Below are 26,244 nucleotides of genomic sequence, written 5' to 3' on the forward strand. Positions count from 1 at the left end.
CCCTCAAGACACCTAGGAGCCATTATTTTGATGGAGCTTACAAAAGAGAAACCCAGAATGCATTGTGCTGTCTCCACTGACTTGGTAGCAGTTGCAGCAGCTAGTTTACAGAGGCTATTCCAGAACAGCAGTGGCATCATCCAAGGATTCTAGTCCACAAAGTTTGGGAATGATACGGTTCTATTGTCATAAAACAAATACAGACATGTCAATTTCATCTCTATTCCTAAGGAAGGAAATATATGTAAGGATATATAATGATAAAAGACAAAAACACCACACCACCTGCGGCAAACACTTTTCACAAACAATCCCTCCATATCTGATCTTTCGATACTTGTCCTCTAAGGAAACCCGCACAATACCTCCAAAAGGCAACCCTGGAGAACTTACATGTGTCAATCTGCTAGACACTAAAAGCCCTGGCCTTAACAAGGACACTGTTTTTTACGGCTCATTACAACAAGATTTGTAACAAACCACCCTGCCTGCTACCCTTAATGGCCCACTTCAAACCCTTTATGCATAACAATCTAACCCCTAATTGCTCACTTCATTTCAAGTGACCACCTCCAATATGTGTTACCCCTGCTGTTTAACAATCTGTCCCAACCTATATTTAGCTCAGACACTCTGCTTCCTTCCTCAGTCCTTAAGAAGAGCTCTGTGGAGCTAGTATCAGAGGGGTAGCCGTGTTAGTCTGTACCCACAAAAACATCAAGGAATCCGGTGGCACCCTAAAGACTAACAGATTTATTTGGGCATAAGCTTTCGTGGGTAAAAAACCCACTTCGTCAGATGCATGGAGTGAAAATCTGTAATTTTCACTCCATGCATCTGAAGAAGTGGGTTTTTTACCCATGTAAAGCTTATGCCCAAATAAATCTGTTAGTCTTTAAGGTGCCACCGGATTCCTTGTTTCTGTGTAGCTGGAAAGCTCTTACCTTCCACCAACAGAAGTTGGTCCAGTAAAAGATACTACCTCACCCACCTTCTCTCTCTCATATATATAAGCACACTTTTCACTGTAAGAAATATTCCAAATTTATTATTACTGGGCTGGCACTGTGTGATCAGTAATCCATGATTTAATGAAGAATGAGATCCCACACTGAAGCTGCTGCTAATTTAGGACCTGACAACTTCTATTGAAGACAATCGGAGACTTTCCATTGACTTCAGTGGGAGTTCAATCAGGCTTTCTGGGCCAAGTTCTGCCAACAGGGACCGCGATGGCTCGTCTGAGAATTCCACACCTACATCCAAGCTCAGAATTCGACTCACACACTTTCTGTGGCACATACTGCAGGACAAACTGTGGCCCGATTAACTCCAACAGGTGCAGAGCTTTGGTGCTGAAAGTAAAGCAGAACAAACACATATGGCTACAGTTATGACTTTTAGCATCTGCTCTAAACAAGTTGCAGAATCCTGCTCTTTATGCCCTTACATGGGTAAGCAGGACCTGAATGAGATCGCCTCTGACAACTTCAGTGACTTCAGGAGCAGGCCATGTTTGCATAGACATGCCTACTCTGCCTCAGTGCGCAGCATGATGGAGCTGCTCTGCCAAAAATGATCAATTTTGGCTGGTTTGAGTTACAAATTATTGTCGGTAGCTACCGGTGTGGTGCTCTGCTCTTGTTCGATGATGATAACAGTCAGCTGCGTGCGTGTTCGCTCTGTGTGCTGCCCCAGCTCTGCACAGATCGTTAACACAGCAGACCCCGAGAGATCCCCCAAAAACCACAGACTCTAGTAAGGTACGAAGGAACCCGAGCCAGGTTTATTGTCAAACGAAACACAGGAATAGTTCCTTATAGACTCTACAGAGCATACTACGAATTTGTGCTCCCTGGCAATGGATACAGCTCAGTCAGTTGCAGGACATTCCACTGCCCCCTAGGCTGGACAAAGATGTGTGCTCCCGGACCTACTTTTATACAGTTGCAGGATAGATTACTCATCATAGTTCAAACGAATCTATCCATCATGTTGTCCTTTTGACCCTGTCTTTAAGATGCACCTGCCTGTTCCTTGTTATCTCTGTGGAGTTTTCTGACGCCTTCTTGGCACAAGTTCCTCTCATTAGCACTTATGTGTGTACGTGCTTCTAACAACCTTTTCTTGCCAACTTCTGTGAGTGGGACCTGCCTCTGGCTCACAGCCCAGCTTCACTTAACACTGCCTGGAAGTACTTTGGTTCAGGCTTTAGGCCTCAGACCAGGCCTCTGATACAAGGGTTTATGTTTCAGGGCCTCTTACTACACAAATCACTCTAGCATTCAAATACAGGGGTGATAGAAATATTGTTATTCTTATGTACTAGTAAAGGACAGCAGACCTGTGCTTAACATGCCCTGATTAACATGTCCTGAACCTCACTTGCTAAGTAGGGGGTAGGGATGCCAAAACTTAGCAAAGAGGAGATTGGGGGGGTGGTAGATATTTATACATGCTGTTGTGGACTCTACCCAAGGAAACCTAGATACCATTTGACCTGTTCCACTCCAGCATTTAATGACAGAGCTGATTAGGCTCAATTAAGAGTCCTTGTTGGTAATTCCTATATGAGTTTAGGAGCTTAGCGTTAGCTCATGTGGAAACAGTGAAAGGTTACATAGAAACTGCACTGACAGTGAGGTTCCCCACTACCTGGGTCTTTGTTAACTGTGAGGTACCTCAGAGGGACAGGGGAGTGGTGTGTTGAGTGTTGGACTTTCACGCTGCAAGGTGAGAAGCTGAGGCAAAGGACAGTGCCCAATGCTCTGTGGGGGTGGGTGTTTGCCTATGGTTGTGCTGTTTTGCCAAATTAACACTGGGGTCCTTTTTCCCTTGTAATAAAAGTTTTAGTTTGTTGCACAAAGACTCAGTGCTTCTTAGGGGTGCCCAAGGGTGGTGTTTGGTTTTCCCAGATTACTGGGTGGGGTTCAAGCCGGTTCTATTTTCTGTTAAGAGAATCCCTTAGACATTGAAATCGGCCCCTGTTGGCACCAACTCCTCCTGGCAGAAGGGTTACACATGAAACTGGGATGTGCATTTACAACCCCCTCGCCATGAAATTGAACAGCATCTGCTGTGATGCTTCCAATCTAATTCCAGAATGAGCGCGTTTTACTGTCTTTAAAAACAAAAAATATAAAACAAACAGTGACTGTAGCTCTAGCATTTATGACTATCCCAAACTGTCAGACGCTTACAAGCAGAGTGTTAAGCATACAGCTTATTTCCTGAATACTTCAAAGAGGAAGATTTTTTAATGATGGTGAGAAGTGTCAGATTGACTCCAAGGGTTGTGGTGGATTCTCCATTCCTGACAATTTTTACATCGGGATTGGATGTTTTTCTAAAACATTTGCTCTAGGAATTATTTTGCAAATGCTGTAGGGCCTGTGTTATACAGGAGGTCAGATCAGATGATCACAGTGGTCCCTTCTGGCCTTGGAATCGATGAATGCATGTCTTGGATAATACATTTCTCTCTTTGGGCCTGATGCAGAGGCCAGTGGAAGTCTTCAATGTTTCTGTTGACTTCAGTGGGTTTCGGCTCAGGTCCCTGCTCCACAGAAAGCATATGGCATGGGCAGAGGCTGTGCAAGCTTCCCCATGCTACCCACCAATATTCTTCAACCCTGAGCTAGATGGTTGAGGGGGAATCACTTCTTAGGGGAAAGGGTAATTGGTTCTCTGTCACCCTTGGCCTCTCTGTAACAGCTGCCAATTATGGCAGTGGTTTTGTGCTGTCCCACCAGAAATTGGCCTGGTCCCACCAGCTCATTTCATACAGGCCATCGAACAGCCATCCAATTGTAGCACTATTTTTATTAAACATTTATATTACAGTGCTGACCAAAGGCCCCAATTAAGGCTTGAACTGCCCTGCACTTGATGCAGTACAGACACAGATAAAGAGATATGTAGGACTTGTCTACACTTAAAACACTGCAGTGGGGCCGCTGTAGCGCTTCCCTGAAGCTGCTACCAACACCAAAGGCACAGGTTCTTCTGTCAGTGCAGGTACTCCACCTCCCCGAGAGACAGTAGCTAGGTCAGTGGGAGCACTGTCTACACCAGGGGTTAGGTCAGTTTAACAGCTTTGCTCAGGGATGCGGATTTTTCGACAGTTATCCTGACCTAATTTCCTAGTCTAGACCAGGCCTAAGTGTGTGCGAACCAACCCAGCAACCAAATAGCTGGGGCGGGAACTGGTAGAAATCCTAGGATGATGGGGCACTAGACAAGCGTCTGTAAGTCCCGTCCTATGGAGTGTATTAACCCCATTATACCCTTGGGTCAAAATCTATGTAATAGGAGACATTCTTATGTAGCTTTATTCCCAATATATTTCCAATGAGCAATTTTACTCAGTCCTTACTCAGCACAACTTCCATTGTCTTAAATAGGAGTTTGCCTGAGTCAGGCCCTCAGGATTTGGGCCTTTGTTAATAGTTCTATCAGGCACAACACAAAACAGTGATGCTGAAAACAAACTTTTATTCTCTCCTCTGTCAGTTTCATGCACTAACATTTATTCCCTTGAAAAGCTGTAGGACGTCCGGTTTCTTGGCAAGCTGCCGTGCAAATGTTCCAGTGTCGTCCAGAGAGTCCTGCAATCCAGCCTGCAGGAGAAGCCACACACAGGCTGCGTGCTGGCCTGCACAGGCCATGTGCAGGGCTGTAAGGAGACAGGACATTGACATGGAAATGAAATCCGCAAACAGGGATTTGTATTTCATATGCAACGCAAATGTCAGACTCCCAGCAAAGGGAATTAATCCAGGAAAAACTGGCCACGGATGAGTAATGACTTTAATTCTTTTTTCAATTATCACATGCAATCAGTGCCCTGCATTCTGCAGTCCTGGGCCTTGAAACTGCACTGCTGTGTCCATTATGGATGCAGACAACAGGAGTGGGAAATTAAATAAGAATGTTTCGGTTTGTTTTGCGCAGCAAGGAGCTGCCACGTTCAAATAAAGCACTAGCCGCCTAATCCTGTACAATATCACTAGCAAGAATGACAATCCAAGATCCTTCAATCCATGGGTGCCACTTTCACAGGAGACCGGCCCCAGCAACCTACAGAATCTGGCCCTGAGAGTCTTGGTAAGGAAAGAAAAGATCTGTACTGTGTGTGTGGCTAAGCTGTGTAACGGCTGATTCCATCCACAGAATCCATGGAACACACAGGATCAGCTCTGGTGTACATTGATGGGTAGATGCTCCATTGATTTCAGTGGAGTTATGCAGAGGTAGGATCAGTTGCAGATCTGGCACACGGTCCCTAACCATACAATGTACCATGTGCAGGGACATCCCTGGGGAGTGGGGGGTGGAGGCCCAGGACAAATCAGCCTGCATGGCCCCCCGTTAACATTTGTTATACAGGTGAAATCTGGTGTGGGGAGGAAACACCAGTGTAGGGGGGTGGGGGACGATGGAGAGTCACAGGATGGCACCTGAGCTGGGGTGAGGGGGCCCCCTGTGCTGGGGGTCCCGGAGAAGGGAGGGGTCCAGGGTGGAAGGGCAATGGATGGGGTCAGCCTGGCGCTGGCGTGTTCTGGCGGCGCTGGGAAGCTGGCGGCCGGTGCAACAGTGGCCGAGCAAGAAAAATAAATACAACACACACTTCCTGCTGGTGAGTGTAGACCCAACCCCTGCTGCCAGCACCAGGCCCCCCGTTAACGCCCCCGGGCCGGCCTGGCCAACCAGGCACCCCAACACCCCCCGCCCCGGGCCAGCCTAGTGCCCCCCACACAACACACACACACTGAAGTGCGGGGCCCCCCAAAGCGCAGGGCCCAGAGCAGTCAACCCGATTCGCCATACTCAAGGGACGGCTCTGACCATGTGTCAGTCATGCAGAGTAGCAAGGCTGCAGCATGTTGACCAGGCTGTAAGTGGGTTCTAGCATGGCTGTTGTACTGGTAGGAAGTCCTGTCTGCACTTTGTCCTGATAGCTAGGTTAGCCAGTCCACCTGCCTTCTTTCTTGGTCTAATCCTGCTAGGCGCCAAGGGCCTTCTGCAGACCGCCGAGAGCCTTCCACTTGCTCTCAAATCAACTGGGAGCTGAGGATGTTTAGCATCTTGCAAGAGACACTCAGCACCTCACAGCTCTCTGTACAGGAGGATACCCCAAAGTACATGACAGACACCCACAATCCCCTGTCACTAGCACGAACAGCTGAGGCAGTGTGGGATAGAGGGCCAGACTAAGCCAGAACACAGTAGGGCGTCAAGGAGTGAATAAGCAAGAGTGGCTGACTCAAGGTCATGGAGGAAAAAATGCAGCTGTACAGGTGACCTGAACCACTTGCATTGTAACCGGGGCAGGTGAGTGTAACAGAGCCTGAACACACCTGATCTATATGTAGACTGGGAGAGAGAGCGTCTGTGGGAGAGAGAAAGAAACTGACTGATTGACTGGCTGATGAGGGAACTGTTCATGATGATTCTGAAAACAAGTATTGAGACCAACCTGATCACTCTGGAGAAGCCATGAGTTGCCAGTTTTGGCTGCATTGAGAACCATTTCATTTTTAGAAACAATAATCCGAAGGGTGACTCATTTATTTTTGTGCACAGATGACATTGCCAATTCAATGCAATTACTATGGTGACAAGCTCTGCATCCAAATTCCACTTTCTATTCATTTACAAGTCATACACCTGGCACTGGCTGAAGATTAGGCACTGAACACACTGTGCTGTGATCTTTCTGGGGCAGGGATCCTGTCTTCTTACCTGTTTTTAAAGTGCCCTCTGCAGCACTGATGCTCTAGAAACAACAACCAACCAAAGGGCCTTACCAGATCGACTTTTCCCATCTTTAGCATGCAGATCAGCGCCGAGGGACAAGAGCATTTGGACGGTACTTGTATGCCCTTCCTGCAGTTTTAAGCACAAACACATATGCTGCATGATTGTTAAGCAGAACCAGTCCTTTAAATCTTTCATTTGTGAGCCTAATCTAACCTACAGGAGTGGGAATAGAAAAATTCCTCTGTAAAGCAATATTTAGAAGAGCTCTCTATATGGCCAATGAGCAGCACCATAAGCAAACTGGCAAACCTTCGGAGAGCTATAGATAAAGGTGCAGATTCTTGTGTCCAGTCAAGGAGCAGAGAGGTGGGGGCTGCGGCTCCCTGACCCTGGGGCCAACCAGGGTCTGCCTCAGCCCCTGGCATATCTTAGTGCTGTACTTGGCTGCCAATATCCCCAAGGGGCTACTCCAGCAGCTGGAGATCACCAAAGCATACCTGTGTTCCTGCCACATCGCCTCTTCCCCAGGAACATCTCCCGCACAGAGACAGAGCTACTCGGACCGGTCTATGCCGCTCAGCAATTCTCCCTATGCAGAGGGAATTCTCCACTAGTAGATAAACTATATTCACTGTCCCTTTGTGCTGCCACAGCCGTGCCGAGACACCAGAGCAGGGCTGAGACTCTGGCCATCGACCAGCACTTGTGAGTGACATTTGTGATGGCCTCGCATGCCTATTAGAGCTCTTTTGGCGTAACAGCGGTAAGCAGAATTGCACGGGTTCCCCTATGATTTAATTGCTTCTGTCAATCAAGATTATTGTCCTTAAAACCTGTAGAGCAGGCTCCTGCCGTAACCCACACTAAATTGCACAGCCATGTTTAGAAAGTGAGAGAGAGAGTGTAGGACCCAATCCGGTCAGGTGCTGAGCGCTCTCAGCTCCCACTTGGGAATGCTCATCACCTTACTGTGAGTACCAGTGAAAGATCCCTTTTCAAATGCTGGAGACTGAAATCCTCAACCTATCCACTGAACAGATATAGTATGGGCAGTTTGTCCCACACACCCTGCTAGTTAACCTGAACTCTGAGTGGGAATCACCTCTAGGGGTGAAAGGATTATTTTTGATCCTTACCCGCTCAGCTGAAACTGCCAACAAAGAAGCCCATTATTGCTAACTGTGGTGGTGGGTTTTTTGATGTGGATCCCTGTCTCCTGTATCAAGGGTCCCACCAATTCACTTATTGGCCACCCCAGTCAGGTATGTAACAACAGAAAGCATGCAGGCCAGCCCAGGGGTCTAGTAGAACCAAGTTGTTGCTGCCACACAAGGAATTTAGAGTCAGCATATCCCTTCTTCACTAAGCCAGCAGAGGAAAAACATGCAGCCCCGTAAGGGAAGGGAATGGCGCTCTCCGGCCATCCTTTCTGCTCCATTCTGGGAATGCACCACTCTGAGCAGAGGGATGGTATGTCACTAAGATGCACAGCCTCTGAAACAGAGACAGGCCCAGGCTGCAAAGTTCAGATACGCAGCTGAATTAGGATCCAAGCTTGAGAGAGTTCAGCTTGGACCATGCTTTGCTTTTACAGCAATGCTGAATCCTGCAAGATCCTCCTGCAAAATACACCAGAATCCTGGAGCCTCTGAATGCCACGAGTCCTGTTATTCAGTAGAGTTCAACTGGCATGACAAGTGGAATTCAAAGGCCCCAGGACTCAAAGTCTGTGTCTGCTCGAGGATTTTAAAGAATTTTCCCACTGTTGCTTTATCACCAGTACAGCTCCACCCAGGCTAGCAAAGGCAGGAGAGCTCATGTAGAATGACCCCTAGTGACAAGGCCTAAAGACGCTTCTTGTTAGCATGTTAGTTAGTCCATTTAAGGCAGTGGCCCCCAACCTTTCTGTTGCTATAGCATATATATGTTTCCAGAAGAGTGTGGCGGGCGCCGGCTGACCAGCCGCCGAAATGCCGCCGAGAAGCCGTGTCATCGAGAAGCGTCACCACCGAAATGCCGCCGAGAAGCTGCAGCATTTCAGCGGCGATGCTTCTTGGCGTTGCCGCTTCTGGGTGGCATTTCGGTGGCTGGTTGTCCGGCGGAAGCGCTCCCTTGTCAGTAGGCGGGCGCACATAAATGCCATGGCGCCCACGGGCACCACGTTGGGGACCACTGATTAAAGGTGTCAGCTGATCTTGCCTTTCCCCTCCAACCATCACTATGATCAAATGTCTAAGGCCATGTCTACACTACGGGGTCTACAGCAGCACAGCCCCATAGCACAGACAGCCTACAGTGAGAGAAGGGGCTTTTCCATCACTGCAGGAACACTACAGCCCTGAGCAATGGCAGCTAGCTATACGGTAGCATTCTTTCATCAGCCTAGCTGTGTTTACACTGGGGCTCAGGGAGGCATTGCTACAGTGCTCAGGTCTATGGAGCTTTCATACGCCTTAGTGCCATAGCTATGTCAACCTACATTTGAACTATAGACCAGGCCTGAATCCAATTGCTTTTATCCTCTGCTGGCCAGTCAGCCCTAGAATCCTTGATTTACTGTTAACAATACAAATACTGGCAGCTGATGATTTGTTAAAAGGATTAGGCTTCATTAGGAAACTGTGTTTTCTCCCATACTGGAAATCTGGTCTGATTACTACAGAAGTCTAGGATTGCCACTAGTGAGTGTGTGTTTTAGATGAGAGACCTTTGTCTTATTAATAGCTTCCAACTGAGCTGGATTTGCTATCTATTTGCATTAGCCCCGAGGGCACTGGCATTTTCCAAAGGATTTCTATGATATTTGTAGAATCTTAGAAGAACCCAGAGATTGCCTCAGTGACATGGACTAATGATCCATCGAGTCCTGGATCTTCTCCCTGGCTGTAGCCAATTTTGGATGCTTCAGAGGAAAATTTAACCCTCCCATTTCCCCTAAATAATGCATCTGATTTGGCTGTTTCTTCCTCATCTGCGCTAATTAGGCTTTGTTCTGCAGCATGAATGTGGATAGCCCTTATTTTTACCTCCCCTCCCCTTTACCGTAAAAGCTGCATATTCCTCTGTTCACAGCACCCAGTACACTACTGCACGCACACACCGACAGCAATAAAAATCGTGAGCTAGCAGATGGCTCAGCTAAAACAGCCTTAGCAGCAAATTGAGTTGAAAGCATAATTTGATTTTAATGTATTTATAAATGGACAAAAACCTCAAAACAAATTAGGCTGCACAGTGCAAGTGACACTGATTCTCAGAGAGGAACAAAAAACCATGAAACATTTTTGCAAATCAAACGGTGTAGTTATTTGCCATGGCAGAGCTGGGATCTTTTCCAAAGCACATTTACAGTCACACACCCTCCCCCCAAGCTATAAAATGCACCCCTGGCAACCAAGAGGACTTTCAACCAGTGCAGCCGAGGTAGCAGCTGAGGTAGGCCAGCTGGGGCTCCTCCAGCCACAGGGGGCAGGAGGAAAGAAAGGGAGGGCGCTTGGGGCTCCGGCGGGCAGACTCAGGTAGAAGGGGTGGGCTCAGGGGGCTAGCCTCCCCAAAGGGGGGGTTCACCCGCTGCCCATGGCAGAAGTTGTACCATTCTGCAAGGTGCTAATTGAGCCAGTCTTCAGATGGCACTCAGGGCAAAGACTATGCTGACATATCCCATCATCTCTCTTATGGCATGTCAGCTGACAGCTGCATTGCACAGGGAGCAATCAAAAGGAGGCAAACCTTGGCTGCATAATGTAGCGCCGTGAGTTGGATTGACGTTGCTCTCTCATTGACATCGGCACCGAGATCAGAGACAAGGAACCGGATGGCTTTGTCCTGGGCCGTGACTGCTGCCTGGTGCAAAGGCCGAGCACCTACAGCATCTGCAGCGGTATAACACACCTAGCGGGTGGGAAATAAGGACCCATGAACAGCTGTGCCAAATTGCCACGAATGATCGCCAACTTGTGTACCCACAATGGGTCCGGCCATTGCCATGACAATGACAATAATGAAAACACATGATATTTTACTCATCCATCAAAAAAATTACTCACCTTACTCCAGCAGGATTATGTAATGCTGGGATAAAACCTGTGTGTGTGTACATTTGCATCAGCTCATTTACCAAGCTTTGGAAATGATTAGCAAAGGCTTCTGGGCCCAGTTCTCCTTTCCTTTCCACTGGTGTAAATCAGGAGAAACTTTATTGACATCAGTGAAGCTACACCTTTATAAAACCATTGTCTTTCCAAATGCATGCAACACAGTAGTCTAGTTACAACAAGGTCATCATTTCACAGTATGCTAGATATTAACATCTAGTAAATCAAAGGAATCTAGTCCCAACATGTAAAGGGACGCTATCAGGTCAAATTTGGATTTGCAAATGTGTTTGTACAGCCCCAATTCTCATGAGGGCCTTCAGGCACTATCATAATGTGTGTTATACTTAATCATAATCATACAGTTCCATTATTTCTTTTAATTAAATTTCAGTTGAAAGAGTTTAAGACAAGCAAACATTCCCCTTTTAAGTGCTGCCAGGTCTCACAATTTTATAGTAAGTCTTGTGCCTATATTTAATATTTTTCTTAAAACCCCAGCTTCTGGAGTCATGTGAACAGCTTTCATTTAAAACACAAGTATGTTTTTAGCTTTGATGGCTAGCACAGAAAATTTTGAAGACCAGAAGGCAAATAAAAAGAATGTAAAATGCATTAATACTGTCACGGACCAGGACGTGTGTGGTTAGGCCTAGTGTTGCGAGCAGTGGCGGTCAAGAACCAGAAGTCAGAGTCAAGGACTAGAGCAGGGCTGGCAGAGGAGCGATCACAGCTTGCAGGCATACGTGCTGAGCAGCATTGGCCGAACGATGCTGCTGGGCTTAAGAGCACATCTGTTGGTTCCTCCAGCCAATTAGGCTGTCTGGCTAATCAAGTGATTCTGCTGCAAGCCACCTGTGCTTCGACTGAGAGTCCTCTGTTGCTCACTAGGGAGGCAGAGTCAGCTGGTCCCAGGCTCAGCCACAAACCCTAATTTCTGACAATTTTTTTTAAAAAAATCTGATGATTCTTAAGCCAATTTCGTGATTTTGAGGGGCTGATGCTTGATTTTTGAAAACCTGAAGTTGGCAGTACTGCCTGTTTAGCATTTGCCATCCAAACATTGCAACACCAAGCTAGTGCATGAGGACCAGAAATGAAACTGTCTAGGAAATGAACCGTCTCTTCCCATTGTCCATGCGGTGAGAAATGCAAATGTAAACCAACTTCACAAACAGTGAGAAATAAATTAGATTTTTTTAATACTTTGAGGGTTTCATAGTCCAAGTTGACAACAGTACATAAGTAATGAAGTGTTTGTTATTTTGAATATACAACTGGATCTAACAACAGCCCTTTGAGCCTTTTAGAAGGAAATCAGAGGTCACTAGGAAAAAATACTGGGAGCTACATCTGTTATAGACAGAGAAAGTTCACTTCCAACACAACCACAGCAGGAAATCTACTGGTCCTTGTAAATCTACTGCCAGAAGAAACTCTGCAAGTATGGTTTAAGCATAGGCTAGAGAGCCAGAAATGCCCGGGTTTTAATCTCAGCTTTGACACCAGCTCCTTCTGTAGCTGTGGGCAAGTAAGTCACTTTACCCACCCTGTGCCTCAGTTTCCCCATCTGTAAAATGGGGATGAGACTTGCATCCCTATGTCACAGGAGTGTTAGTGATGATCTGTTACCTAGCTAGTATTTATACAAATCATTATGGGGCAGGTGGATAGCTCAGTGGTTTGAGCATTAGCCTGCTAAACCCAGGGTTGTGAGTTCAATCCTTGAACAGGCCATTTAGGGATCTGGGGCAAAAATTGGGGATTGGCCCTGCTTTGAGCAGGGGGTTGGACTAGATGACCTCCTGAGGTCCCTTCCAACCCTGATATTCTATGATTCCGAAGAGGTAAAGCTCTAAGGCCCAGATTCACAAAGGTACTTAGGCACCTAGCTTCCATTGAAATCACTGGTCTTTAGGTGCTTACATACCTTGGGGAATCTGGGCCTAAGTATTGATCATTAGGGTCAGACTGTGAAGGCCTTCTTGCTGCTCATGAGTAGCCCCCTGAGCCAATGATAACTTGGTAACAGCTCATCAGTGGGAGTCATGGGCACACATTCTGGTCTCCAGTGGAATCACCACCATCAGCCACACCACTCACTTTTTACTCAGTCCTTCCATTAGCTTCAGGGGGAGTTTGCCTGAGTAAAGTCCTCCAGATATGGCCCCATTCAAGTACAAGAGCTAACATCGTTCTCTTTGGAGGGTGGCGTTTTGTAACCGGAACCTGTAGAAAAGGCAGCGTGGGTCTCTTGACACCATACCTTATGCTTTTCTAGAAGTAGCTGGGCTATGTCAATGTGACCATTCTGTATCGCGTCCATAAAGGGAGTCACTCCGCATTTGTCCCTGCTGTCAGGTTCATATGGGCACCTTGGAAAGATCATAAAACACATGCTTGAAACTGGTGCACTCAGGGCTGCTTTGTGTTGTTGGAGCAGGTCATAGTAGCTGGACTGTCTCATTGTATTTGTCCAGAAGGCTTTAGACATGTACGTGAGGCATTCCAGCTAAAATGATCACATGCCCCTCTCTCTTTGTCCTGTGTTGTATCGTATTGGGTGTTGGCATGTGCCTTTAGAGTGACCCTGATCTCTTTGGGGCAGAGAGCTGTGATTTGCTTGGCTCAATTCCTGCAGGGTGAATTTCTCCCCCATGCATAAGAGGGGCAGAAGGTCTATACGCCACTTACATCACACTTACAGTCTCCGAATAGAACTTGTGTGGGAGATAAGTGGCGCACAGGCCCTGGGTTGGCACAGCAATTAATTGCATCCTTATTGTACAGTGTACAAACACGGCACTACATACATTATTATTATTGTGAGCCAAATCCCAAGGACGGGACTCAGGCAGAAATCTCATTAGAACGAATGGGAATTCAACCTGAGTAAAGACTGAGTCAAAACTGAGAATCTGGCTCAGTGACAACACAGTGGATCAAATCCACCCCATGCCAATTGTAAACCAGAGTTTAGTGGGGCTGGGAGGGGTGTGAAGTCTGATATTGGGGAGGGTGTGGATGGAGATGGCTAGAGCCTCCCTTCTTCCAAGTGCAGCTTCAACACTGGTTAGGAAGGAAGTGTGGCCAGAATGATTCAATGCAGTTTCCCAGAAGACTCTCCAATGCCAGGACTCTGGAGCCTCAGGCAGAAAATACAGCTAGAAAGCAAGAAAGAAGGTGGTGCCCTCATCTCAGGGTGAACCCCTGTATCGTGGCACAGTGGGTCTCCCTGGTGCAGGCAAATGCAGTAGCTGGGCTCAGTCAAGCCCAGAGGAATTACAGCAGGGATAAACTAGGCCCAGATGGTTCTCTCCTTGTTGTAAGGACCCAGGCTGGTTATGTAATTCTATGTCACAGTGAATTCTGAGGCAATCCAGGGAGTAAATACATCTGAAATCACCATAATCAGCTGTGAAAAGTGAGAGGAAATTGATAGGTTCTCAGGCTCACAATTGTGCAGCTGGGATTTCTCAATGGCATCAATGTTCTCGGTGTCTGTTTAGTCAAGCAGGCCATGTGCTGTAAATGAAAGGGGGGAATGGGCTGGGAGGAGGGAAGGGAGAAAGAGTGGGTGTGTGTGGGTGGTTAAATTTCACAAAAAAATTGGGTCAGGAAGCCTACTTACCGCTCAAGAAGTGCTTTCACTACGTCAAAACAGCCGTGCATTGCTGCGAGAGAGAGGAAGTGGATGGTAATTTATGTTTTCATGTTTCCTGCCACCTACAAAGGAAAAATAAGTGGGTCTGTCCCCCTTTGGGCTTATTTGTGATGTATAAAGAAGCCCTGAAAGATTTTTAATTGAAACCTTTTGCTGCTTGTTATTTTTACACTAGACTTATCAGGAATATCCAACCATCTCTATGTCCTCCAAGGACTCTCCACACAAAACAGGAGAGAGAAGTGAAGTGGAAGCTCTGTTTGCCCTGAACTGAAGAGAGAGAGAGAGAGAGAGCGCGCGAGTGTACAGAACAAAGAGTTTTAAAACAGTCTGAAAAATATTCCCTTCCACTCTCAATTGCTCAGGTTTTGCTTCCTTGATAATTCAGCTGGACATGTTTGGTGCATAGCACAGTACAACACACTGACCATTGGGAGCTGAGAACAGAGATGCTAAGAACATGCACTTAGCACATCTCCAGTCATCAAGTCTCCTGGGGGAAAATCCCAGGGTCAAAAGGATCTGAATTGCAAATGTAAAATCCTCTCTGGCCTTCTTAATCCATGATACTGCAGCAAAATGGAAAACGAACCCTATTTTCTTCCTTTGTAGGCCGCCTTCATATAATAAAACCAAACTCACAGCTGCTAATATCAGGTTATTTACTCATTTTGAATAAGGAGGACAACACAGTAAATGTTCTGGTCCCCACAGCCAACCACAGAACTGCAGCTGAAGAAGAGCTCTCAGCATATGTTGCACACAAGTGACAGTCTGAGCTTTAACAGCAGCATTGCCAACCTCAAGAGATCAAACAATCATGGGCAGACCCCCAAAAATCACAAAATTGAAAAAATCATGAGATTTTTAGTCTGTCTTTTAACTTTGTAACTCCCCTCAATTCCTTTGCCACCACGTGTGTGACAATTTTGGGCTGAAAAGTCAACCTCTAACGCTCCCAAAAATGCATGCCTCTCCCTGGCTGCTCAGATGGAGACTTCTGCCTCATCCCTAGGACAGGGGAACTGTCATCCCATTTCCTATTACTGTCTTCTGTCCAGGTACAGCAACAGCACTTCTCTGCCTCCCGCTAGCTTGGGACTTCTCCACCTGAGACCCAGCAGCGTTACTTCCCTGACTTCCCCTCTCCCAGCCTCCAGCTGCCCTAGGACTCTATCTCTGCTGTAGGGCCATATGTGAACGCAAGGCTCAGTGGCAGGGCACATCTGTGTCCTTAGCCCCAAGGCCTCTTCACAGAGCTCTGCCCCCGTGCCCAGCCCTGAAAATCATGAGATCGGTGGAGTTTCTCATGTCACTGCAACAGTCTCTCCTGCAGGCACCAAAATCCTGTGACATGATCAGTTTGTGAGAGGTGGCAACGCTGCCTTCCCCTGGCTGCTAGAACAGGACTCCCCTTCTCCATCTCCATCATCATCCCCAAGCTGGGGAGCTGCCACTAAATCCCCTCCATCTCCTGCCCCATCACTGTTCTCTCCACCCCCCTCAGCCTCCCTTCTGCCCCCCATACTCCTTTGCTCCTCCCACTCCTCTGCACTCCCTGCAGCCTTCCTCCTGCCCCTCACCACTTCTCTGCAACTCCCTTCTCAGCCTTCCCCTGCATCCCATTCATCTGCAACCCCTAAATCTGCCCCCTGCTACCCATCGTTCTCCTCGCCCACCCTTCACAGTGTCTCTGCTGCGCCTCACAGTCCCTGTGTTCTATCCAGCCCTCTGGGCCGTTCTGCCTGTGGACACGGCTTCTCTCTCATTGCAAACAGAGGGAGGTGGCAGCCATCTTTATTAAGGGTAGCCTCGTTCCACAGGCAGATAGACTGTAGGGAAATAGTGGCCGTCTTGCTGGCTTCAAAGCTCAGCCCCACTGACAATTATAGGAGATGGCGGACATTTTGAATAATTCACGAGTTGGTGCCTTTTGCCGTGTTTTCACCCCTAAAATCACTAGGGTCATGATAAAATTGTGGAAGTTGGCAACACTGTAATAGCAACAGTCGAACAATGTAGCTGGTGTGTTGTGGTCATGGTTTATAGCACTGATCAGTCACAATGAATTCCCCGTCTTTTGTTGTACCCACCCATTGTCTTGTCTTATACTCAGACTGCAAACTCTTTGGGGCAGTGACTATCTTTTTGTTACGTGTGTCTTGAGGGCCCAGCGTAATAGAGCCCTGATCGCTAATTTGGGTATCTAGGCATTACTCTTGTCCTTGCTGAGCAGGGTGGTGGAGGGGTAGGTAGGAGATGTCTCCCATTCACACCCACATCTCTCAGGGTGACAGCTGGGTGCCAAATGGGAATGCACCTCACACAAATGGGAGGGGGGCTTGGGGCAGCAGCAATCCCCCAGCCCCGGGGAGAGCTGGGCACCCCCATGTGTGAACCAGCATCTACAGGGCCCTGCTACTTTGGGGGGGGGCAGGGGAGCACGGAGCCGCTCTCTCTGCCCCCCAATGTGAGCTGAGATCTAGAGGGGGCAGAGCATCCCGTTTCCCATGCTGCCTCCAGCAGCGGGGAAGGGGCTGGAGGCTCACCCTTCCCCCAGCACTGCTACTTCTAGGGGTAAAGGGAGGTCAGAGCAGTGCAGGGGAGTGTAGGGAGGAAAGGAGGAGGGGCCAGAGCTATACAATAGGGGATGTGGGGCCTTCAGCTCCACCCCCTCCCCAACTTCCCCACATCCACACACTCTGTTTCTGTCCTCCATTCAAAACAAGTCCCCACAGTGCTGAGACTGGGATGGGGAGCTGGGAACAAGCATGTTCGGTGCATGGAACAGGCACATAATGCAGAAACTGGCATGCAAAGCTGAGAACAGGTGTACTCTACATGGCACTACACACAGCACTAAGATTGTGGTTGGGAACTGAGAACAGGCGGGCTCAAAGCATGCCTCAAACACATTGCTGAGACTCGGGTAAGGAGCTATTGTAACAGGCTGAATTCATCTCCTATGGGGTGGTCTCATTCAGCTGACAACATCTCACTGAGATGAATGAGCCATTTCACACCTGAGTCTGTTATGCTGCAGAAGGACATGAGAGCTCATTCCCCATACACCAGGCCCAGATCTGCATTTCCATTCTCCTGCCCCGCTCTCCTGCCTGCAGCTGGTATGTGGACTTTTGACAGCCACACCATCTTCCCACCTCCCCATGCCCCCTCCAAGCTTACCAGGGGCATGGAGTGGCAAGGAGCAGAGTTATGGACACCCAGTGGTGCCTCATGGGCTTCAGGAATATTTAGTTCAGCTGCATTCAAACCTCTGAAAGCCAGGAAACCAAGAGTTAAAGTAAAGCAAATAAACTTCAGAAATCCGGGAAGTACAGAAGGTGGATGCCACCCCCGCAAAGCAACCTTAGCTCTCTCTGCCCTCTTTGAGTGATGATCCAGTACACCCAGAGTACACACCAGCATTCTGCAGAACACTCTGAGAACAGAGCACGTGAGCACTGTTGAACAAAGTCTAACACTTTCTCTTCGCTAAAGCAAAACTCAGGTTTAGATCAGGTGTCGCAAACTGGAGCTACCTACACTACACCTGGGCCTACACTCAAACATTGAGCCCACTCCCCACAAACCACTCTAGCCTTGATAAATGTTACCATCCCTTCACCCTTGCCTTGAGGATTCCTTCTGATACATGGCCTTCACGCGCCCCTCACTAAGCCCCAGAGACCACCACACTGCTGACAGTCCCCACGGCAAGAATACCCCTGCACTGCTACGGACACAGACGACAGAGCTCAGCACTGAAATAAGCTATGCTTGATACCGGAAGGTACACATGGCCTTTTCTCACATTGCAGTCACAGCTCTGCTGAGCTGTTCTAACTGGTCCCTCTACCATTCTGTACGCTTACACCCCACACAGTGAATGGAGCTCCAGCACTTACACATTAAATGCTGGAATTCAAATCTATGGAACACAACACAACAATGGCACATTCTCCTAATCCTTCCTCATATCTACTTATTCTAGACTCATACATTTTAAGGCCAGAGGGACTATTAACTAGTCTTATCTCCTATATAACATAGGTCAGAGAATTGGATACAGTTACTGGTTGTTGCACCTAATACCTTGTGTTTGATTCTAGCAGCTTCCAGAAAGGCTTGACTTGAAGACTCCAAGAGATGGAGAATCCACCATTTCCCTTCGCTGTTTGTTAAGTTTTGCATCATCCTTACTGACCCATTCCCAAGGGATATTGCCAGCTCCAGAGGGGCAGAATTAAGGTTTTGTTGTGGGGGTGACGTGAATCTTAAATGTTCATTTTTTGATTTTCAGAGGTTTGGGCGTAGCTGAACTCAACGTTCTGGAAGGGCACAAGACACAGCCAGGCAACCTTAACTCTGCATTAGTAAAATTTTGGGGCATTTAGTTAATCCATCCTGAAAGTACTCATGTGAGGCCTGGTAAGTATTATTCCCACTCACAGATTGTTAAACTGAGGCACCAAGCTGTTAAGGGACAGTGAGTGAGGGAATGAGGATCTGATCACTAGCCCCCACTCCCTACCATGCACATGATTAATGTTATTAGAATATAAGATACAATTTGCACAGGTGTAAAAGGACTATATAACATGCAAGGCAGTGGAGAATCAGGCCTGCATGCTAATCCAGGTATGCTCCCAGTCTAGTAACAGCTCCAACATCCAGCACTGATTATTCATACCCCTAGAAGGAATACATTATCACCCTTCACACAGGCACAGATCAAAACTTGCCGTTTTATCAACTGCAAGTGATAAAAATTATAGCCTTATGCTCTTCTAATCCCTGAATGACACAAACTCTTCTGAGGCCATTAGAAGTAGGGTCCATACCTGCCGTGTGCAGAGGAGTTCTCTTTATTTTGCTTTCTGTGTTCCAGCTGCTTGGAGATACAGTAAGCAAGTACTGGATGATTTGTGGATCACCCTCTCGACTTGCTATATGGAAGCAATTCCAGCCATCTTTGTTCTTTAACAATGGGTTTGCTCCATGCTCAATGAGATCTTTAATCACCTCCACGTTCTTCCTGGTGCAAGCCATCATGAGAGGAGTCCTTGAAAAGAGAAGGGAGAATAAAAACACAATGCATCCTCATTATACCACCAACTGCTCCACAGCCAGCCCATTAAGATCCAGACTCCACTGCTGTAACAACTGAGTTTGAACCAAGATTTAAGGTTGGTTGTGGCCAAAGAGGGTTCTAGCACAGTGTGTGGGTGCAGGTCACTTGCCAGGATTATCTGGGTATACCTCATTTAATCATTTCCCTGGCATTTGCAGGGACCTCCAGCAGGTCCCTCCTGTTCTCTGCCTATGGCACGAAACAGTCTAGTCTCTTGTGGGCTGCAATATTTTGGTTGTTGGGTTTAGTTTGAGGATGCTGGATGGTGTTGGTGGCCTGTGACATACAGCAGGTCAGACTGGCTGATCTAGTGTTTCCTTCTGGCCTGTGATTCTATGACAGTTTGGCCAGCCAGTGTGGACTAGGACTATGGACCTAGTGAACGCGGTGTTATCATCTTAACCTCTTGCAGCCGGCCTAACGACAGGATAGATGATCTACTAAAGCCACTACAATCTAGGGGAGATCTCCTTTAGTTCAAGTGATCAAGGTGCTTTTGAAATCAAAGTCCAAGATTCTATCCCCAATGCTACATGTGGATGGTCTGGCTGATCATCAGCATGCCTGGACAGGTGCAGCATATGAACTCATGACAGATTCTAGAGCACCATTTTCTCACAGTTAGTTTGTTCACTGAGCACCCTGTCTGGCTGTGCCACTTGGGCCCAAGTGAGTTTCAACCAGTTGAAACATTGCTACAGCAGAATAACTGGAGAAAGAGCCAAAGGGCTGACACTGGAAAATCTTCTCATCACAAGGAACCAATCAATTTTATGGGCACACTGGCATACCAACATGCTCTTGTTTCCCACTAAAATAAGAGAGAAAACAAAGGCAGTTTGAGATTTTCTGTTGTAGCTGCAGCTGGTCAGATCAGTACTTTTTACCCCCTACTGTCCCATTCCCTTCATCAGCATCGATAGGTGTGACTGTAGATAACAAATCACAAATTGGACAAACCCCTCTTCCAAGGCAATATGCACTAGCCTCACAGTGAGATACTCATGCGGGGCAATCAGCACAAGTGTGATTCTTCATACATTTTTTTTTTAACATTAAAGACTGTCCTCACTACATTGTGGTGTGAAAACTTGATAAGACTGTGGATTGCACAGACATCTTCCTAAGGCCTTGAGGACCACCCCAATTGGTCTATATAATAAAAGTAATGACTACCTGTACTTAATATAGTGACCCCTCCATCTGAGAATCTCAGTGTCTCTCATAAGCATTAACAACCACACTTATGTCCAGCAGAGAAGTAAAGAATTCTCATTCTCATTTTACAGATGGGGTAACTGTGATACAGTGTGACTTGCTGAAGCCCATAGCAAGTCAGTGGCAGAATCAAGAACAGAACCCACATAGCTTGACACCCAGTCTGACATCCTAACCGCAAGACCCTCCTTTTATATGTAGGTAAAATAAGCGCATACAAGTGTAATAATATTTGATTTGATGGTATTGCCCCCTTTTTAATTTAACTGCAATAAACTACATTTGATCAGCTGAGGCTTCACCCCAGTGCCACAGTCCACATTTGAGTATCAGGACACTGATTTGGGCACCACCTGACTCGCATCTGATTCTTGCAGTCACTTATGCACATGCTTAACTTTACACATGTGAGTAATCCCATTGACTTCAATGGCACTATTCACATGCAAGCGTGCCTAGTGATTACAGGGTCAGGACCTACATTTACAGTCTCCTAGTATTTCTTTCATCCTTGCAGTCAGGGCCAGATTAATCTTTTGTGGGCCCAGCACCAAACATATTTGTGGGCCCCCACGGAGGCAATGGAGCATGGCGCAGGGAGGTCAGTCCCCAGAGCAAGGCCAGCCAGGGGCAATGGGGCATGGCATGGCAGCAGCGGCCCCACTCCGCCCAGCCCAGTGCGAGGGCACTGTTTACAAACCGGCAGTTGCCAGATGCACAGTGGCCCACCTGGTCCTGTGCTGCCAGCATGCCCCTTCCCCTCAGGGGGCGGGCCCATGCTGCGCCACACAGCCCCCCCCAACCAACACTCCCCAACTCCCTATGTCCAGCACCCCTCCTGCCCGACCCCTCCACAAACGCACAGCGCCCTGCACAACACCACCCTGCCCAGTGCCCTCCTGCCCACAACCACCCAGCACCCCCTGTAGAACCCCCGTTCCCTAGTGCCCCAACACACACATCTTCCCTGCCCCCTCACAGCCCAGCACCTCCCCAGACCCCTAAGAGACCCGCTCCCCCACGCCCTGCCTCCTGGCCTCACCGGCCCTGCTGGGAGGCGACTGTCTGCCAGGCTGAGCTGGCAACGCAGCCAGGGCTGGTCCCGGGGCAGCGAATCGCTCTAGCCCCTTGCGAGTGGAGCGATCAGCTGAGCCAGGGCCTGGAGAGGCCCAGCCAAACCCCCATTCCCCCCCACTGTCGTCCCCCGCACCGGCTGAGACCAGGCTTCTGCACCAGTCCTAGGCGGCTCAGCTCTGGGGAGACAGGCAGGGCCCCAAAGGTAGTGGGAAGCAGAGACTGCCCGGTGCCAGAGATGCACTGGAGGCCAGCCAGGGGACAGAGAGAAGCAGGGGGGTGGGGACAAGGATGGAGAGGAGCCCTCGGCCGGCCAGCGGGCAGGCTGAGGGGAGCAAGTGGTGGGCGGCGGAGCCAGCGGGGTCTCGGGGCGCAGTGCAAGCGGAGCAGGCCCGGGCCCCTTCTGAGCATGGGCCTGGCCACAATGGTGCCAGGGGCACCATTGTAAACCCGGCAGTGCTTGCAGTGGGTACTTTCTGAGCATTCTCGTGTACTCCAAGCAGATCAGAAGAGACTGTCCCTGTCTCCAAGTAGTTTACAACCTAAACTAATCCTCTGCTGCACAAACGTGTCTCTAGACAAACAGCAGCAACAAAGGTGCCAAGCCTACCAGCCAGCACCACATTCAACGCAATGAGGTGTTAAATTCAGTCTAGCTGGCCCATAGAAACACTAACATAATGAAGAACTGACAAGTCTCAACAACACTCCACTAAATCCTCTCCCTTTTATTCCCAGGATGGGATTATAGCCTACTGATTCTTGGGAGATTTCTTCAATTCAATCTAGGGCAGAGACACCCCCGAGGCTGTCTCTCTCCCTTCGCCCTTAGAATGTTTCTCTTTCGTTTTACAATCTCACCTCCTCTTTGATGCCATGAGGGAGCGACACATAGTGTCTTTTTTTTAAAACAGCTGCTACACGCAGTCTGGTATCTCAGAGGGCATGCTGCATACTCATATACGGTCTGTGCCTTAGTCCTGACAAGACCATTGCATTACCCAGCGCCTTCCACGGAAGGTTGGTTACTGCAGATTGCACGCAATTTGCAGCAGAAAACTGCCACTTGGCTGGCTGGGCTGCTGCCACACAGTCACCCTTAACTGCTCCTTCCCTGGCTTGATTTTGTCAGCCTACATGCCAGTTTAAGGGACGATAACGGGACATCGGCTTGATTGAAGTACGTAACTTTTGACTAAATACAGGCCAAGAATGGGTGCATAATAAATCATAATGTATTACAAAAGGGTGGGAGGGAAACAAATCCCTTAAAGTAAACTCTAGAAAGTTCTCCACTGATTTCCATACCCCATGCTGCATGTGGTGTCCAGTGATAGGTAAAGAACCACACAAGTTAGAGATGGAAAAGACATCACCTGCTCCATCTTCCTGGCAGTACTGTATTGTTCCTCACGATACAAACTGAAGAACTTGGTCTAGCCTTGTTTTCAATGTCCCAAACAAAGAGGCCTCCACCATTTTCACAGCATAAAGAGTCTAAGCTCTTTTCTCAGGTTGTATCTACACTACAGAGCCTATGCTGGCATTGCCCCTGTTGCAGACGCAATGTACCCCGACCAAACCAGGAAATCTGCTGGTGTACGAACAGCCCCTCCCCAAATAACATTAACAATGCTGACAGAAGCACTCTTCTTTTGGCATAGCTGCGTCTACACTGACTGTTTGGTTTGCACAGCTATGTCACTAGGGGTGTGGTTTTTCCACACCCATGACCAACACAGCTACCCAGTATAAGTTTTAAGTGTAGACCAGGCCTCAGGTTTTAAACTGGGGCATGGGGTGAGTGGATGTATATTTCTATTTAAATCTTTTCCCTGTTGCCAAATTTTGTCATGCGTTGCATGAATAGTATCTGTGTGCCCAGAGAGTTTAGTAATTGGGTAAATAAGTAAAGTGAATACTAGATCTCACTTTCAGGAAGTTTTCCCATACTACTTCTTACATTTATCTTTTTACCGCACTAACCTGATATTAGTAATGATTTAACAATTCAACTGCTAGCATAGACGGGACAAAACTCTTTGACATTGACAGAAAGCACAATGTATTCTCAAGTAGGCAGAGATTTAATCTTCTCTTTGCTAAACTATGCATAGTATATGTAAGGCCACAGATTCGTATGCATCAATCCCAATGCAACTGGATTCCAGGGCCAGAAGCTGGGCAAACAAGTATGTATTGTTGCTTTTGGAATTTGTAGGAATGAAAGGTGCCATGGGAATATAAAGGTATCAACATATCTAGATTTGCTATGTGAGACAGGTATCTTCCCCTGCTCATGCTTATTATGTCAATGTCAGGAGTACTAAACAGACTACTGATTTGTAATGATAAGAATTAGGTCAGTGCCTCCTATTCATGCTCTAATTTCAACTTTAAATATTAACTGAGAATTCTTTGCTGCCTCACGTGATGGAAATCCTGTCCCACCACCACCTTGATGAATAATGCAGCTTCCTTCCCTTGCAGTAATACTTTACATTTATATAGCAATTTTAATCTGATAATATTATTATTTGTATTCCCATATCGTTATTTGTGTTATCAGGTCCCCACTGTGCTAGCCATTTTAAGTGCTTTCCAAATATCAGTTTATTAAGGCTTACTATACCACTCAGAAGAAGGTATTATTATCTGCCCATGAATTTCTCATTCACTCATCCTTTCATCTGGGCACCCTAGATTTTAAAGGTGGAAAAACAAGCCAAAAAAGGGTTAGCAATTTGACTGGGGTCAATCAGTGAGTCAGTGGGAGATCTGGATTAGATTATGATTCCTGGACCTATGCGCCAACTATTAGACAATGCTCCCCCACATCCCCCAAACACATAACACTAGCCAGATCCTACAGTGAAACAAGCCTGTGACTTACCAGTCTGCCTTTTTCAAGCAGTCTATCCTTGCACCTTTATCCAGCAGATACAACACACAATCCCTATGACCCATGGAAGCTGCTTCGTGGAGGGGCCTTTTGTAGTCATTATTAAACATCTCAATGTCCATTTCCAAGGCTTCAACTAAATGGGTCAGAACATTCAGGTGACCGTGCCTGGCTGCATAGTGCAGTAGAGTATCCCCAGATTTCCCATAGTGTTTCCGCCGCACTTCCTTGCTCATTTCCTCATCTCTCTGCAACTCCTCTTTGAAAAGGTCTAGCCTGCCTTCTTGAATCAGCCTGAGAAGTTGTTTCTGATTTTCTGCTTCAGCCATAGAGAAACATGTGGCTCCTAAGACATTAAAACAAACAACAACAAGCAAGTAAGTTAGGGACAGGGAGATTACAAAATAAAATTAGTGATGAGATTTTAAAGGCTAATTGGAAAATCTATTATCATAAAAACAGTCTTAATATAAATCCAAAGCAAAGGTGTCTCCCACCAAATGAATCAAAGGTGGCAAGTCTGTGATATCTGACATCACTGTGTTAAAATGTCCACAGGAAAATATAGAGAGACGGTGTATGTTTGTGAGCAAGTGGAGGTTCCTAAGTGGGCAGGGAAACTTAAGTGGATAAGAAATTCTTACAATCAGTGTCATAAAAATAGCTTTTATAAATAAAAATGCTCCCCCCGCATACCTGAACTGAAGATGTAGTAAATAAGTCAGTAAATAAATCAGTTTTGGATCATATGCATAAAGACAGCAGTTATTATTTAATACTAGGCTTTTCAACAGTCAGCCATAAAATTATCATCTTAACAAAGCTAAAAAAGCTGGTGGGATCAGCTACACAAAATGAAAAAGACCCAAGCCACTTGCATGTGTCACATTAAAATGGTTAAAGGCTCACACCAGGCACACCAGAGTCCACTGACGGCTTCTATAGCTGCTGCTGCTGCTGGGCTGTGCTGCACTGAACTCCTTCCCCTTACACGAGCTGTCTTCTTCTTGTGGACAAATAGTGTTTGCCCTGACACTTTATTTTAGGAACACTATGATCGCTGCTTTGTAACAGAGCTATGGGAAGAGACCTGCATCCCTACCGCAGGGCTGGATGATTTAAATCTGCCTTAGCAAATGGATCAGATTAGGCTAGTGGGTAGAGCTGCAACTGGTAGGGGGACCATATGTCCCATTTTGGCCAGCACAGTCCCTTTTTTTAAGCCCTGTCCTGGTCCTCCCGACTTTTTTTTTTCAAATGGAGGCATTTGTCTCCTCTTGTTCTTGCCAACTTGATCAGTTGGCAAGGGCAAAAGAGGACAAATCCAGTGCGGCGGGAAGTGCGGGGTGGGCGAGCAGAGATGCCAGCCCCCTGCCAGAAGAGGAGGCGGGGGGTG

The 26,244-nt window shown here is 47.3% G+C and overlaps 1 protein-coding gene across 3 annotated transcripts; it reads right to left on the reverse strand.

Moving 5' to 3' along the window:
* Nucleotides 1–4,477: 4,477 nt before the first annotated feature.
* On the reverse strand, nucleotides 4,478–26,028 carry ANKRD16 (ankyrin repeat domain 16). Of its 3 annotated transcripts, none has more exons than XM_084625619.1 (8): nucleotides 25,769–26,028; nucleotides 24,840–25,194; nucleotides 19,365–19,585; nucleotides 14,488–14,530; nucleotides 13,123–13,231; nucleotides 10,492–10,653; nucleotides 6,810–6,888; nucleotides 4,478–4,675 (listed from the first exon to the last, which is right to left on the reverse strand). In XM_084625619.1, exons 2-8 carry the CDS (start codon nucleotides 25,175–25,177, stop codon nucleotides 4,515–4,517), a joined length of 1,113 nt encoding a protein of 370 aa, XP_084481745.1. In that variant the 5' UTR covers nucleotides 25,178–25,194; nucleotides 25,769–26,028; the 3' UTR covers nucleotides 4,478–4,514. The 3 variants fall into 3 exon arrangements, with proteins under 3 accessions (XP_084481745.1, XP_084481743.1, XP_084481744.1); XM_084625617.1 differs by having other exon boundaries at nucleotides 25,758–26,028; XM_084625618.1 differs by lacking the exon at nucleotides 25,769–26,028 and adding an exon at nucleotides 25,545–25,737.
* Nucleotides 26,029–26,244: the final 216 nt, after the last annotated feature.

The sequence above is a fragment of the Lepidochelys olivacea genome (genome assembly GCF_965140295.1).
Source record: "Lepidochelys olivacea isolate rLepOli2 genome assembly, chromosome: 1".
In the NCBI taxonomy this organism is placed as follows: Eukaryota; Metazoa; Chordata; order Testudines; family Cheloniidae; genus Lepidochelys; species Lepidochelys olivacea.